Here is a 14,832-nt window from a genome sequence, read left to right on the forward strand (position 1 = left end):
AAGCCAACTGTTTTCCCTCCAGCTTGTCAAGTAGGCCTTACCCATTTCTCTCATTCCCAAATAAATGATTTCTGTCTCCCAAATTTGCTGGAGGAAGAACCCTGGCTCTGCCCATCCTTTGGGGAAGTTATAAATCAAGTCACTCCTTCGCTATTCAGAAATACGACAGTTCAGAGTAGAAGCTGCAATGCTTCCTGCCCCCCCTTCACTCCTCCAACATAATCTGACAAGCCCTCATAGAACACTGGCTTTGAATGATTGATGATGTTACGCACTCTTGTCCACCCCTGATATTTTGGTTGAAGTCTTTCATCCAGGGATAATACATTGAAGAGGTTACCAAAAAAATTCTGCCCCCCTTTTAATTACAGAGGAGGGTAGCTTGAAATGCTATAAACTTAATGGAGCATTGTGCCATCCTTGGCCTTTAAACATCAGAAAACACTGAACACGATGAAATGTTGTCGAAAGTGTTCTCTGTTGAATATTTCCTCTGTTGTTTTATTTTTAATTTAGCTTCCTTTATGGCCTACAGGCTAAGGAGACACATAAATAATGTCCCCATCATGGAATAGAAGTGGGTGCAACCGCGATGGTCTCTGGTGGTTCCTTATATGTTAGACTCAGAACTCTACCAAGCAGGCTTGTCTGTTGTTGCTGTGGTTTCAACTTCCTTTTCCAGTTGCTAGTGTTCTCTCCCATCCCTTGGTGAGCTCTCTTATCATCTCCTCAGTGGTATTGCTAAAAGAAGCCTGGTTGCAGGGAAGATAAAGATCTGCTTCATGCGTTTCTTCTTCAGGAAATCTTACCATTATGGCTGCAGCCAACTGCTTCATTTCAAAGAGAAAAATCCACTTGCCAGCACTGCCCAAGTTCTTAAACTGTTACCCTAACTATGTTGTCTGTAGTTTTGCCAAGGGCATGACACGACCATCAGAGCAACAGAGGGCTTGTAACATGAAAATGCTTAAAGAATTGGTGTGCAAAAAAGATCACACAAAAGACAATGGGACTTGGTAATGTAGCACAGTGAGGGAAACCTGACCTTCATATCCTGCCTTGGACATTAACCTTTTTCTGACCTGATTGGAAAGACAATTTCTTCTTTGTGTTATATAGCTCTCAGCTGGAACTCGCCTACTCTTTCTGCTTATCATCTTACTCACAAGCCAACATTCGATTTGACTACTGCTTTTTATTCAAATATGTCAATAGGGTAGTTATACATATCTGTGGAACGCTAGCATGAGTGTTTGACAAGTAGGAAGGTGAGAGGTAATGGTTTTAGTTTGTTAATTTTTCCCCTCCTCTCTGTGTCTGACACCAGAAGAGAAATACATCACAGTACAGCCATACAACAGCCAGGGCAAGGACGAGATTGGGTTCGAGAAAGGGGTCACCGTGGAGGTCATCCAAAAGAACCTGGAAGGTTGGTGGTATATCAGGTGAGGTGTCCTTCAGATCGGTGCTCATATATATGTGCTCTATTGAAAGAGCGAGAGACTTTTGCTTGAGTATATAATAATAGGTTAACACCAAAGTCATCATACGTTTTGTGGAGACGTTAACTTGAGTATCACCCAGAAACATGAATTTACAAGGATATCATTGGTTAAATGCATAGTTGATAATCTGAGGTCATGCAACGATTATATAATGTCATAGTATTTTAATCTGTTATTGTGTTTTGTTATCAAATGATGTTCTACTACAATGCAGTTTACATTCATTCTCTTGAAGGGGAACAGCCTTGATTTGACAGCCTTTGTCTTTTGTCTTTATGCACAGTATCTATAAAAATGATTGAAGCACTCATTTAGGCCCACAGGTTAATTAGAACCGTAATAAGACAGGATGAGGTTTTTGTTTCTGGCAGAATTCAGCTGATATCCTGCTAGAAAGCATAGTTCCTTATCCACAATCATACTGCCATACATTGCCTTCTGCAGGCCATCTCACAACATTCCTGCTTTGTGATGAATCCTCATTTCCGGCCTTTCTCTTCCCTGGAATATCTCCTGAGTTTCGGAACTGAAAAGCAGATGTTGATTGTAATCAGATGTTGATAAGTAAATGGAGAGGTTTTTTTTCCCCCAGTTTCATGGGTCTTATTTGTTTCCCTTAATCTTACATCACTTCATGTGTTCCTGACCAACACTTCAAGAAATTAATTTGAATACATTCCAACACATCTGTGGTGGTCTTTTTACGCAGTTCAAAATCAGACATTTCATAGTACGCACGAATCCCACCACCAAAGTATGTTTTGATTAATAACAAAACTTACAATAAAACGATCGGATGCATTTAAACATTGAAATACTTGTTTTGAATACTACTTGAAGCTATAAGCTGTGTTTACAGTAATATTTCCAAATGCATTACAGTGCAGAGTTGATGGCAAGCATTGTTTTGTGGCCCCAGTATTGCTGCCTAGTTTGGTTTCCAAAAACGCTAATAAAACCGCTTTACCATAAACATTTACTCATAATTATTCTGCATCTCTCTATAAATTGAAACCTGAATACACTGTAGCTCTTCATGACCAGATGTTGCTATCATTGAGTTAAATACTACTGATCAGAATAAACCCCATCTGAATGTATACATTTGTTTAATGGAAATACTCTCTGTTTCTGTTTTACACCAGTGTTTACATTCAGGTTCTGTTTGATGAGTAGTATTTAATCCAATGACACTGATTTAGAATTATTAGTATTTGCCTTTTGCTGAGTGCTGGCCTTTTGCTGTCCTCTCCTAGGTACCTGGGTAAGGAAGGCTGGGCCCCTGCGTCATACCTAAAGAAAGCCAAAGACGACTTCTCCCCTCGAAAGAAGACGCTGACAGGTCCTGTGGAGATCATTGGGAACATCATGGAGATTAGCAACCTCCTCAACAAGAAGGCAGTGAGCGAGAAGGACGTGCAGACGGACAACGAGTCCGACGAGCCCCACATCACCAAGAAGGAGATCAGTCTCCCCATCCCCTGTGAGGAGACAGGCAGTGGTGCCGCCCTGCAGGACACCAAGGGAAAAGCAGAGCAGGGCTCCCCAGTGGTGGCCAGGATTGCTCCTCAGAGGGCGGAGATCGGTGAGCACGGTCAAGCACTGACTGGGAACATCTTCATCCAGTCGCCCATTGTTTGTGATGTGTGGGTGTTCTCTTTCAAACGGAGTGAGGGTTTTCTCCTTCTGTGACTTCCACTTCAGTCGTCATCAAAGCTCTTATTTTCATGACTGGTTATTTGCTGAATTGTCCAAATAAACATCATCTGCTGGTCAGTGAAGTTTTCAAGATCAAGTGGTTTTCAAGTGGTGGACACCATTTTTTTTCCCCCATGTTAAATACTTAAATGTAATAAAACAATTGTAATGCCAGTAATTTACTTTGTGGTATCTTAAAAGTAATATCCCTGTCCAAATCCCAATTTTTTTAATTAGCATATGCTGAAGTCGATCAGTTTCCACAATGAGTAATATTAAGCCTAATTTGCTATAAAGATTTTCATCAGCTTTTGAGAAAATAAGTTATCTGCCCAAGCTGGCTGGAGGTGCTTTCACAGCTCAATGTGGACTAGCATTGTGTGTGATGGCACAGTCAATATTGTGTACCTCTACTGAGATCCACTTATACAGTTATGGTGTCAACACTGGAAATTCTCATCTCTAAACCAAATCAATGCGTCAAGCCATTTAAAACTTGACTGCGATGTGAGCACTACTGAATGTGTGCCGAAGGCCTGTTTGGAAAGAAAAGCGTAATTAATGATGACTTTTAAGACCCAAGCTAATCTCCCCCATATTAAACTGACATCATAAGCCTCATTGTTTAGAGGTTGAGTTCTCAAGAGTTGGGACTGCTTCCATTATGGATAAAAGTACAGCTTGCTTGTAGTTATAGCCAGCATAATGAGCTCTTTATAGTACTGTACAATTGAATAGATTGATTGAGTAAAAAACTTTTTTTTTGGGTTCAAGAAATAATAAGTCCTTCCAAGGTACTACCAGGAAACTCTAGGGACAAAGTACCAATGTGCTTCCCTTCATTACCTGTTATATACAGTCTCCTAATTCAAAATCAATTGTACTTTCACACACTGTCATAATGGCAGAGTTAAAGCTGCAAAGTATTATGGTATTACATCACTGCCATTCTTTCAGATGCACTGACCTCTGGTGACTGTAAATGGTATCACATGGAAGGCGTCTAGTGAGAACCACCAAGGTCTGTGTCTGATAACTCGGACATGCAGATTTTGATAGTGGCTTTTTCCTTCTCTTGCCAGGTTCTCCAAACCTGAGACAAAAACCCCCACCCCGCAGGGAGGCGAGTCTGGTTAGTATTGCTTCTCTCTCTCTCTCTCTCTTTTTTAATAAACATGAAATTAAGCCTGTCTAGAGCTATTTTATGTTGCGCCATCTAATTCTTAAAAATCGTGGCTGAAAAAATAAAATTAAGTACTTTCTTGCACACGTTGTCTTGGTGGGATCGTTTAAACATCTGGTGCTAATTCGTAACATTAAAGTGCATCCACTTTGCAGTTCATTTGGATTCTCAGATAAAAGGGATTGTAGCTGTTGAAGAAAGGAAACATATTTAATTGTAGGCTTGTGTTGCTAAATAATTATGCAAAGCAGGCATCATAAAACACTATAATATTAGTTTTATTTTTACTTTTACATGACTTCTTAAAGTACACTAATTTTACACAAGACTTAATTAAAAACAAAAGCAGAATTCATATGTTTTTTCTGTAACAAAAGGGAGCTATACATTCCTAGCTGTTAATGTGCTGTGCTGTGATTGTTTTTGTTTTTGGTTTGTTTTTGGTTTCATTTTCCATTCAGGGATTTCAATTGCCAAAGCCACCAGAGCCCCCTACTGTTGAAGTGGAATACTACACCATAGCCGAGTTCCAGTCGTGTATTTCCGATGGGATCAGTTTCCGTGGAGGACAGAAGGCTGACGTGAGTGTCTTGATTGTGCATGTGGCAGCTGCTTAAACATCTATTGAATAGCAGCATTGACAGTTCTCACAAAATTGTATTTACATGCTCCGTGATGTGACTCAAAATAACACAGATTCACATAAGCAGTAAGCCTTCATCCAGTTACTCATCAAGAGATTGGGCCACATAAATGGCATTAGTCTAACTCTGAAGCTAGCCAGCCACTCTTTTTCATGGCAAGTTGCCATTTTTGTGAGTTCACTTGCTTGAGGCATGTGGTAGAAACCATGTAGTGAGGCCAAAGCTCATTATATGATGTAAAAAAATGTATATGTATATTACAACAACAACCATGACACAGTGTTTGTGAGTCAATTGTATCACACTCTTAAGTGCTTAAAGAGTTAAAGCCCACATGCTTTTCACAGGAGTTCTTAACACTGTTACTTATCATTGTTGGCTAATGAATAAGTTATTAACTACTGTCCAATTGGAATTGGCTTATTGGAAAATAAATCTCTTACTTAGACCTGTTGTGTGCTGCTTGTGGGTATGAATGGATACTTTTATTGAATCACACTTTACGGAGGTATGATCATGTGGAATTCAATAGAAAACAGACTTATACGTTGACTGAAACAGATGGGTTTAGAGATTATTTTAAATTGTGTTTTGGAGTTATTGGGGGATAATATAACTTACCACTAGGTGTCAAAAGAAAATCTGCTACAATGCTTATCTAGAGCAAAATATGAATTAAGCACATTTAATGATGACCAGTTGTAATTTTTTCTCACTGAAAATTCTCAGTGATACTGAAGGATGGTAAAAGGTCATTTTAGTCAGAAGGTTCCAAGTTTACGACATGGCCCTGCTGCTTATGTACTCCGTATAACCCTGAGCAACATGCATTACCTTCATTGTGCAATTCCTCATGAAACAGAGGCATAAATCTACTCCCGGCCTCTGTAAATGGATTTGGGTTGACGTGTCTATAAAATTACATTTTCACTTGCCCCGTCCTGTTCTCTATTTCCAGGTTATAGAAAAGAACTCGGGTGGATGGTGGTACGTCCAGATTGGGGAGAAGGAAGGTTGGGCTCCCTGCTCTTACATTGACAAAAGGAAGAAACCCAATCTGAACAGAAGGACCAGTACCCTGACCAGACCAAAGATCCCTCCCCCAGCTCCGCCAACCAAAAAGCAAGAACCTGAAGAGCCTGCCCCTACAAAGGTCACCCCTACAAAGGTCACCCCTCAGGTCGAGGGACCAGACTCCACTCAAAAGCTCATATACGAGGAGCCTGAGTATGACGTCCCTGCTATCGGCTTTGACTTGGAGCCAGAGCGGAACTCTTTAAAAGGGGAATCCTCTGTAGATGTCAAAAATGATGACATGCCATTTCAGAAGAACTCCCAGCAGTCTTTCAAGCCCTCACCTGTCTCCTCCCTCCAAAGAGCCTCATTCAAGGTTGGGGAATCTTATGAGGATGTTGCTCAGGAAGAGGAGACCATCTATGAGAATGATGGTTTCAGACCTTACTGTGAAGACACGGCATCCAGTAAAGAGTCCAGTGGCGATTCAGACTCTCCCAAAAGCAGCTCCCTGTCAATGGCTCGCAAAGTGTCCACCTCCAGGTCTTCTCTGGGTAGTTCCAGGGTTGTAAGAAAGGTCCAACCAGAACTGGCCAGAAGCCAGTCAATGACCAAAACTGAGGAGACCAAGCCCAGGTCCTCTTCAGATGCCGCTACCAGAGGGTTTACTAAACCGCTAGGCCTCAGGAAAGATATAGAACAGAGAATTGGCCAAAGCCCATCTACCAAACCCAAGCCCCTTGTTAGACCCAAACCTCTGCTGGCTAAATCAGAGTCTCAAAGTCCTGAAAAAATGGACATAAGCACCATAAGACGCCACCTTAGACCAACCGGACAACTGAAACATGGACTTAAGGCATCCAAGGGGGAGGATTCAGAAACTGCCTCGGTAATCTCCTCTGAAGATTCTGTGTCCTCTCGTAGCACCTCAGACCTCTCCAGTATCTATTCCAAGGGCAGCCGGGGAGACTCAGACTTTGAAACCACCATCTACAGGACCACAGACAGCTATGATAAAGTGCAGGACTCCGAGATCAGTTTTGCCGCTGGAGTAGAAGTAGAGGTGGTGGAAAAACAGGAGAGTGGGTGGTGGTACATCAGGCGTGGAGACTCTGAAGGCTGGGCTCCTACGTACTACTTGGAGCCTGTGAAGCAGGCAGAAGTGGCTGGGACAGAGTCAGAGGGCACGCCCATCAGGCAGGGCAGTGGCAGCAAATCCAACAGCCTGGAGAAGAATGAGCAGAGGGTCCAAGCCTTGAACAACATCAATCAGAACATGAAGAAGGCCACACCGCCCATCCCATCAAAGCCTCCAGGTGGTTTCTCTAAACCAACAGGAATGGTGAATGGCTCAGTGAAAATGAGGAATGGGGTGCGCCAGCTTGCAGTGAGACCTCAGTCTGTCTTCGTGTCCGCGCCCCTGAAGGACACTAACCTCCTCTCAGGGTCCCTGCGAAGAAATGAGTCCCTGAACTCCACTGACCAGCTGAGATCTGGCGTGGGGGTACGGCGCAACTCCTCATTCAGTGCCATGAGGTCACAGGTCGGGGATGTCAGGGTGAGGCAGCCGGACATGGTGGGCATGGGCAGCACAGAGGCCTTGGGCCGGGTCTCTCAGAGGAATGGGATCCCAGTCTCCACAGTCAAACCCAAACCCATTGAGAAGTCACAGCTCATCCAAAACAACCTCAAAGAAGTTTACATTTCCATAGCTGATTACCACGGAGATGAAGAGACCATGGGATTCCCAGAGGGGACAAACTTGGAAGTTCTTGAACGAAACCCCAACGGGTGGTGGTACTGCCAGGTGCTTGACAGCGGGCGACCCCAAAAGGGCTGGGTTCCCTCTAATTACTTGGAAAAAAAGAACTAGCATAATCCCAATTTGTATAAAACATGTACATTTTTTTATAGACAATGAAAAAACTCTGTAGTATAATGAAAGACACTTTTAGTGCTGGTTAACTAAAACAAATGTATACATTGAGACTGTATAAATTGTCAGTCATATATTATGAATTTTAAAACATGGGCAGGAATGTTTGGGGTGGCCACCCCAATGTCTTAAACAACACCTGATGTTGTTTTGTTGATTTTGATAAAGAAAAAAAAGATGATGATAATTGGATCATTAACAGGGGGTTCAAATTAAAAAATTAATTGTGCAGGACTTTTCTGTTATATTCCATCCTCCCTGCCTACTAGACTGTACTGGATTGCAGAATGGGTGCCTTTCATCGGATATCAAATAAAAAAAAGTTGAGAGAGAAAAAAAGAGTATGATTAAGTGCCATAGGCCTATGGGCATGGAACACCGCCGAATTTGGGTTTTTTCAAAGCGTTTCGACAAAGAAATTAATTTTAAAAAGCCGCAGCCCAAGGAGGTAAGAGCAGGTGTTATCAAGAAATACTTGCGTGCTACAAACTTAAAAAAAAAAAACGAATGAAAAGAAAAACGTACTAATGTCATAAAGGGTAATGGTGACTCAGTGAAAGTCACTGAGATCAGGAAAAAAAACGCATTAAAAAAAAATCTTGTATGTTTTGTTTCGTATGTTATTTTTTGACTTCCTTAGAGATGTATTTCTGCACTAGTCTTGTGACATGCACAATGCACCCTCAGCCTGGAATTTGAAGTTACCTGGCCCCTAAAGCAGATTGTCTGTTTTGAAAAAATTGTAACTGTTCAATTTGTTGTTTTTTTAACGGTACTGCCATTTCTTTATTACCCATTTGCATTTTAATTTAATAAGAGCCATTTTTGCTTTTAGAAAATGAAAAAAAAGTGTTTTTTATTATTATAATCTGAAAAGCTTGAAATAAATTCATCTCAAATTTGTAAGAGTAAAATTCTCATGGAGATTTGGGAAAGTCACTTTAGTCCTTCAGTGCTTTAAGAGGCATCCAGTAACTGCCATACTTGGATCTGAGTGCCTCTACCCTAAACAGTGATTGGTTTACAGTATGTAAAATACTTTTGTTTTATTTTGTAACAAGTAGTTCCAGAAAAATATTGTGTATATATTGCTGCTTAACATGTTCTCCTCACACACAGCTGCTGTTGCAGGGGTGAAGGATTGTGGGAAATACTTATCCAAGAACACAAAACTGTACTGGAAAAAAAAAGGCTTAATAACTGCCTAAAAAAAAACCAGGGATTTAGTTGCATAGCATTAAGCCCCAAATGTGATAAAACCAAAGACATGAATACCAATGCAATGCAAATATTTATAGCTTTAATATTTAATTGGTGGGTGCACAAATATATTCCTCCAAAAACCCAAACGAGGTTGTAGAACTGAAAAACATTAAAATAGTAGTATACATTAAAAAGACTTATAGTAATGCTATCTGGAAGCACTTGGTTTTCTGGCCCCTAGATAAAAGCATAGTCTCATGCAGGGTTACATTTAAGACAACTGATAATATTGCTGTGCAGTATTATTTTTAGTTGTATTTTGAGGCAAGGGAAAATATTTTAATTATTTTAATTATTATTATTATTATTATTGTTATTATTGTTACTATTATCAATAATATTAATGATATTAATGGCGTATTTTCACTCATTCAGATTTTTTTTATTTTTTTAAACAAATTAATGTATTCAATTCCTACCCTTATTTTGGAACAAGAGTCCAGGAGACCCCAGTAATAAGCTGGTTTAAATTGGACTTGAACTGGTATCAACTGGAGATTTGACGGTGTCACTGGTATGTTAGACAGAGCCCCCATTGTAAACCAGTGGGTAGAAAGTTGTCATGAAAAGGTCACACTCTCTCTGTCGATAACATGCTTTATTGCCAAGGTACCAAATACCATTAACTACTTCAAATGGCTGATGCTCAAGACTGCTGAAATATTTTTCTAATGAATAGTGTGAGCTCTACAACAGGGTTAAGCACTAACTTTTTTGTTTGTTGTTGTTATAATTTCTGCTGGACAGTATTAAATATAGTATTAGACAAAATACCTGCTAGATTGCAGTACTATTATATTAAGCAGAAAGTAGTTTTGTTGTGTGATTACACGTGAACAATAATGATGAATGAAGTGGTTCATTTTTGTGAATTAATGCACTTTAAACTTTTTGTTTTTTTAATTATTACCTGAGTGCATTACTTAAAGATGCAGTATAATAACTCAAAACCAGCACATTATTTATTGAATGGATTTGTTTTTCTTTTTTATTTATAATTATTTAAATGTTGAATTTTTATACAGAATTATAGTAGCCTACTGTCCGTCACAAGAGTAGTGTAGTACATAGGCGTTTTGCTTAGGGCTTTGATACAGTGTCCTGTATTTACAAATGTAAAAGATTGTACACCTAAATGGTCACAACCTGACATCTTTGGGTAATTTCTTGCTGAAATTCTTAGCAAAGGGTGACCTCTTGTGATAGACAGCTGTTACTGCAGCTTCTATTTTTCTGTTTTGGTGCTCCCATTAAAAACAAAACAAAACAAAAATATGCAACTAAATTGTAAATAAATTGAATGTTTTCCAAATAGCAATGCAGCCAAATTACCGTTATTATTTTTTATCATTATCCTTTTTTTTTTTTTTTTTTTTTTTTTTGGATTTGGCAAATTAATTAAACAAATATACTTCTCACCTTCAAATTCAAACATGAAATTACTGTTCTAATGCTGTATACTGCAACTTTAACAATAATGGACACTTCCTATGTCGTTATTGGGACTTATATAATGCCTGACATATATATATTTTTTTCTTTTTGTTTTGGTTTATAGAGAAAACAAATGACCATTTTGACAATCACTCCCCAGCTTGGAAAAAAAAAAGAGGTTAATATATTTTGAATCTGGAAACGGTGAAAAACGACAGGCAAGCAAAGTTCCAGCAAATGTCTGGTAGAACTGCTTGACTCTCAACTTGTTTCCCTTTGGCATTTTAATTTAATCAATTTTCAACACATAGGGATGCAATTCCAAATTCATTCAGATGTGCCATATCTAAAATAACTATATATGAGTTAGTAACCACACAGAAAACATCTTTCCTATCACCCACTCCCATTCCTCTTCATTTTGACGAAGGCATTATATAAAAGTGTTAAATCACTCTAACCTTTAGTACAGCACATATTAATGGTAATTACATTGCTTTTGTTAATTAAATACAAATTACACTGCTTGTTTGCATTTCTACGATCACAAGGGAATTGTAATAATAGAGTAATGCTAGACATTTTCATATTTAGTTAAAATGTAGTTTGTAGATATATTTTTTTTCCTTGTTGGGTTTTGGCAGTGTTTCCTCTAATGCATTATCACAATATATTACTCTCCTTTTCCCTTTTAATTTTGCATCACCCACAAGTTGTAATAATGAGGAAATGTGCAATAGAAAATGGGCATCTCACCACAACACTAGTACTGGCTTCTTGGAAATTCAATAGACGTTCCTATTCTCCTATTCTCCTATTCAATAGAGGCCTTAAATTAAATGCATTTCTCCCTGTCTTTTTAATATAAAAATACATGCTAATGTTTCTGGATAACTTTTGATAAGTTTGTGTTTCCTAGAATACCAATATTGATACTTTGATATATTGTCTCACATTGTAGTGACTCATTTTATATTCGTACTGAAATCATGAAGGAGATTTGTATTTATCTACTCCCCCCATCCATGAATATATATACCTTTTATAGACTGTACTGATTATGTTTAATCTAAATAGACCTGCCTGGAAGAGCATTCTTGTGGAGTGTTGAAAGGCAAACAAACAATCTAGGGATCCAACCACACTGAATCTTGTGAAATAGACGTATGCAAATGCATTTAAAATAGACACACAAAAAAGAAATTGCAAATGCAATGACTGCACAACTTGTGAGAAGGTCTGACCCACGCAAAATCCCAGGGTGGATCATTGATTGGACAGTTCTATAGTACTCAGTGCTCAGGTCAGGCCACTACTGCACTGTGATGAGATGCCCTGCTCTTTCTAAAGAAGTATATGGTTTCTTGGTAACAGTGCACCTGGGGGGGAGACCACATTTGTAAACATGTCCAGCTCAGCCCTGTCCACTATACAGCTGTGCAACACTGGGAATCTTGTGCAACTGCTGAGCCTCGCAGAAAGTGATCTGCGTTAGACCACATGGGTCAGTCCAGGCTATTCCAACTTCCTAGGCCTTTTATGGGAAATAGTGAGTTCTCCGTTGTGTCCTGTGAATTTGGTTACAGCGTTTTAACGGGATGCAGAGTGAGCAAGGGCTGCAGACTCATGCAATCAGTGGAAGATCTTGCATCTTGACCTCTTTTTGTGAAGTTTTGAGATTGGTTTAATATGCTGAACATTGCAAGTTCTTCTTTGTGTCTTTGAACATGTATACATTTATGGTGGCAACCTCATAGAGCTCAGTTTGAAGGAATATGGATCACTTCATAATATATATGTATATATATCAAAGCAGAGTATATATGTATAAAGCTGAGAGAGCTTAAAAATCCCTTTACACTTCATTTGATTGAAGGTGAAAATTCCTTTGATTTATGAAAAGGTTCAATTTTATATGATCTCTTACTCCAGGTAAAATTGCGGTTTCCCTCATCATCAAACTGCCGAGTAAACTCACGATAAACTCTAGTCGTAGATTGTCATGTTTGCTGCCATGTCCCTTTGTGAAAACAGCACGCCTACTTCTGACTTAACCCTTTGCAGACTAGTGGCTTCTTTTAAAGACTGGAAGATAATCTGAGTGACTGTGCATGAGACAGGGGTCCGAGAGTGTGAAATGGTGGTTCGTGTGCTGGTGTGACATGAGAAGGTACAGGTCTGAGATGTGTTGCTGAAGTGATGTGTGTAAAAATAATTAATCGGCGGGAGATCAAAGCAGGGATTAATCTAAAGAGAGAAACTTACAGAACTAATATATTTTCAACTGCAGCTGTTCACTTATATGAAATGTCAATATTAATCCATTACTAAAATGCCGAAGGACTAGCTTTAGTTTAAATGCATGCAGGGAACTGCAACTTAATGTTAAAAAAGGAAAATAAGATTAAACAAAATGTGATGCCTTAACTTACAATGTTAATTTGTTGCCCACTTCCCAATTGTTAAATAACATTAAATGCTTGAATATATAAAAATGGGCCATCTTGATTTTGTTGTTACAAAATCGTAAAAGATTGGCAAGTACAAATAAGTGATCATTAAAGGAAAGCAGTGAAGGATTGAGTAGAAAGCTAGTAGCATGTGTGGGTGTAGCTGTAGACGTGTGAGGGGATTTGTAGGTCTTTATTTTTGCTGTTGAGGGAAAATGGGGGAAAAATGAAAGAAACAAGAAAGAAGAATGCAAGCGTGAAAGAACACTAGTGTTGTTATTTTAGGACAGGTTACTAATATTTAACTACTGTGCTATATTTTAAACTTAAATTGCAGCAGAGAAGCAGGGTGGGCAGTGAATGATCAGTAAAGGAACATGGTGGCTTTTTAGACTGGCAAACCATATTTTCTGTTTGTGATTTGCTTTGGTGTAACTCTAACAGTGCTCTGAGTTTAGAAGGTTAACTTGAAGCGACCCAACAAAAGCTCAAGTTGTTTTCCATAATTTAGTTTAAAATCACCATCGAATGAGCTGTACCCTTAATCAAGACATTTCAAAGCAGGGTAGGATGTTCTGTATAAGTTTCTATTTTTTTTTTTTATGTAGAAGTATTTACTTGTGAAATGGACCTGAAATACAGAGATGCATATAATTAGACATGTAATTCGCAGTCATTGGAAACCAAGATCAAAACTTGACAAACATAGGCTTTAAGACATAAGGAAAAAATAATAATTTGAAAATCAAATGCCGCACCATAGTACGTGTGGTGATCTTCCCCAGCTTGTCAGCTTTAAATAACACCATCCAACGTGACACAAGGTGGACCAAATGTGGTGCTAACAATCTTATGTATTTCTTTCTACACAATGTTTATGCAACATGTTGTGATTTGCAGCGCCTGTTTTTAAATGAGAGTCAAAAATAAAACGCAAAGGAATTTTAAGGATCTGTTGAGAAAAATGTCATGTATGATCTTTATAAAATTGATACAAACCATTCTTTATGTCTTTGTTTCCTACGCTGTAAAGAACCTTTTTAGTTTATTAAAGCTGCAGACTGGAAGGAAGCAAAACTTCCCATTGGAAAATATCTGGCAGTAAACTGAGTTGATTTATTGGTTATATTGTATTGTAGTTGAGATGTCATTCAAAAGATTTTATTGGCCTAAGCTTTAGGTTAAATACCTTGTAATTGTGATGTCATCTGTTTTTCTTCCTTCTGGTCTCCATACACTTTCTTTTACAAACAGGGTGCTGCATCTTTTGTTGTTTTGTTTTGTTTTTAAATTTTCCTTTTTTATATTTTTTGTTAATGTTTACATTGTATCTTGCATTGCCCTAAAGAAAAACACGATAAAATGTATGGTCTTTGTAGTATTTATTTTGTTGTTGTTATTGCTTTCTTTTTCCAATTATAAATTCTTAGGTAAAACTTCCCCTTCATTCAGCTAATACCGGCCTTGGGATTCTGGCACAGACACACACACCTATAGTTTTACAGTTACTTCATTCTCATAATTCCCTCATGCACAGCTTGCAGTTTGATTTTCTTTAATCGTCAATACATCGATGGAGTGGCTTAATTGATATGGCATTTCTAGACCAGTAAATTCAAATGATAAAAGTGAGGCCTATATATCTGGTAGTAGTAACACGATTACTACATATTTCAGAATGTCATGTGCAATCCCCAAACTACAG

General features: G+C 38.6%; 1 protein-coding gene across 4 annotated transcripts in view; it reads left to right on the plus strand.

Annotated features, from left to right (window-relative positions):
- sh3pxd2aa (SH3 and PX domains 2Aa) overlaps positions 1–14,508 on the plus strand; it is a 123,797-nt gene extending 109,289 nt beyond the window's left edge. For all 4 annotated transcript variants that reach the window (XM_066693582.1, XM_066693580.1, XM_066693581.1 and 1 more), the window contains 5 exons: positions 1,328–1,445; positions 2,762–3,090; positions 4,286–4,335; positions 4,848–4,967; positions 5,989–14,508. In XM_066693582.1, coding sequence (XP_066549679.1) covers positions 1,328–1,445; positions 2,762–3,090; positions 4,286–4,335; positions 4,848–4,967; positions 5,989–7,917 — 2,546 coding nt within the window. In that variant the 3' untranslated portion in view covers positions 7,918–14,508. The remainder of the gene's footprint in view (positions 1–1,327; positions 1,446–2,761; positions 3,091–4,285; positions 4,336–4,847; positions 4,968–5,988) is intronic.
- The last annotated feature ends 324 nt before the right edge of the window (positions 14,509–14,832 follow it).

Source organism: Amia ocellicauda, chromosome 20 (assembly GCF_036373705.1).
Source record: "Amia ocellicauda isolate fAmiCal2 chromosome 20, fAmiCal2.hap1, whole genome shotgun sequence".
Lineage (NCBI taxonomy): Eukaryota > Metazoa > Chordata > Actinopteri > Amiiformes > Amiidae > Amia > Amia ocellicauda.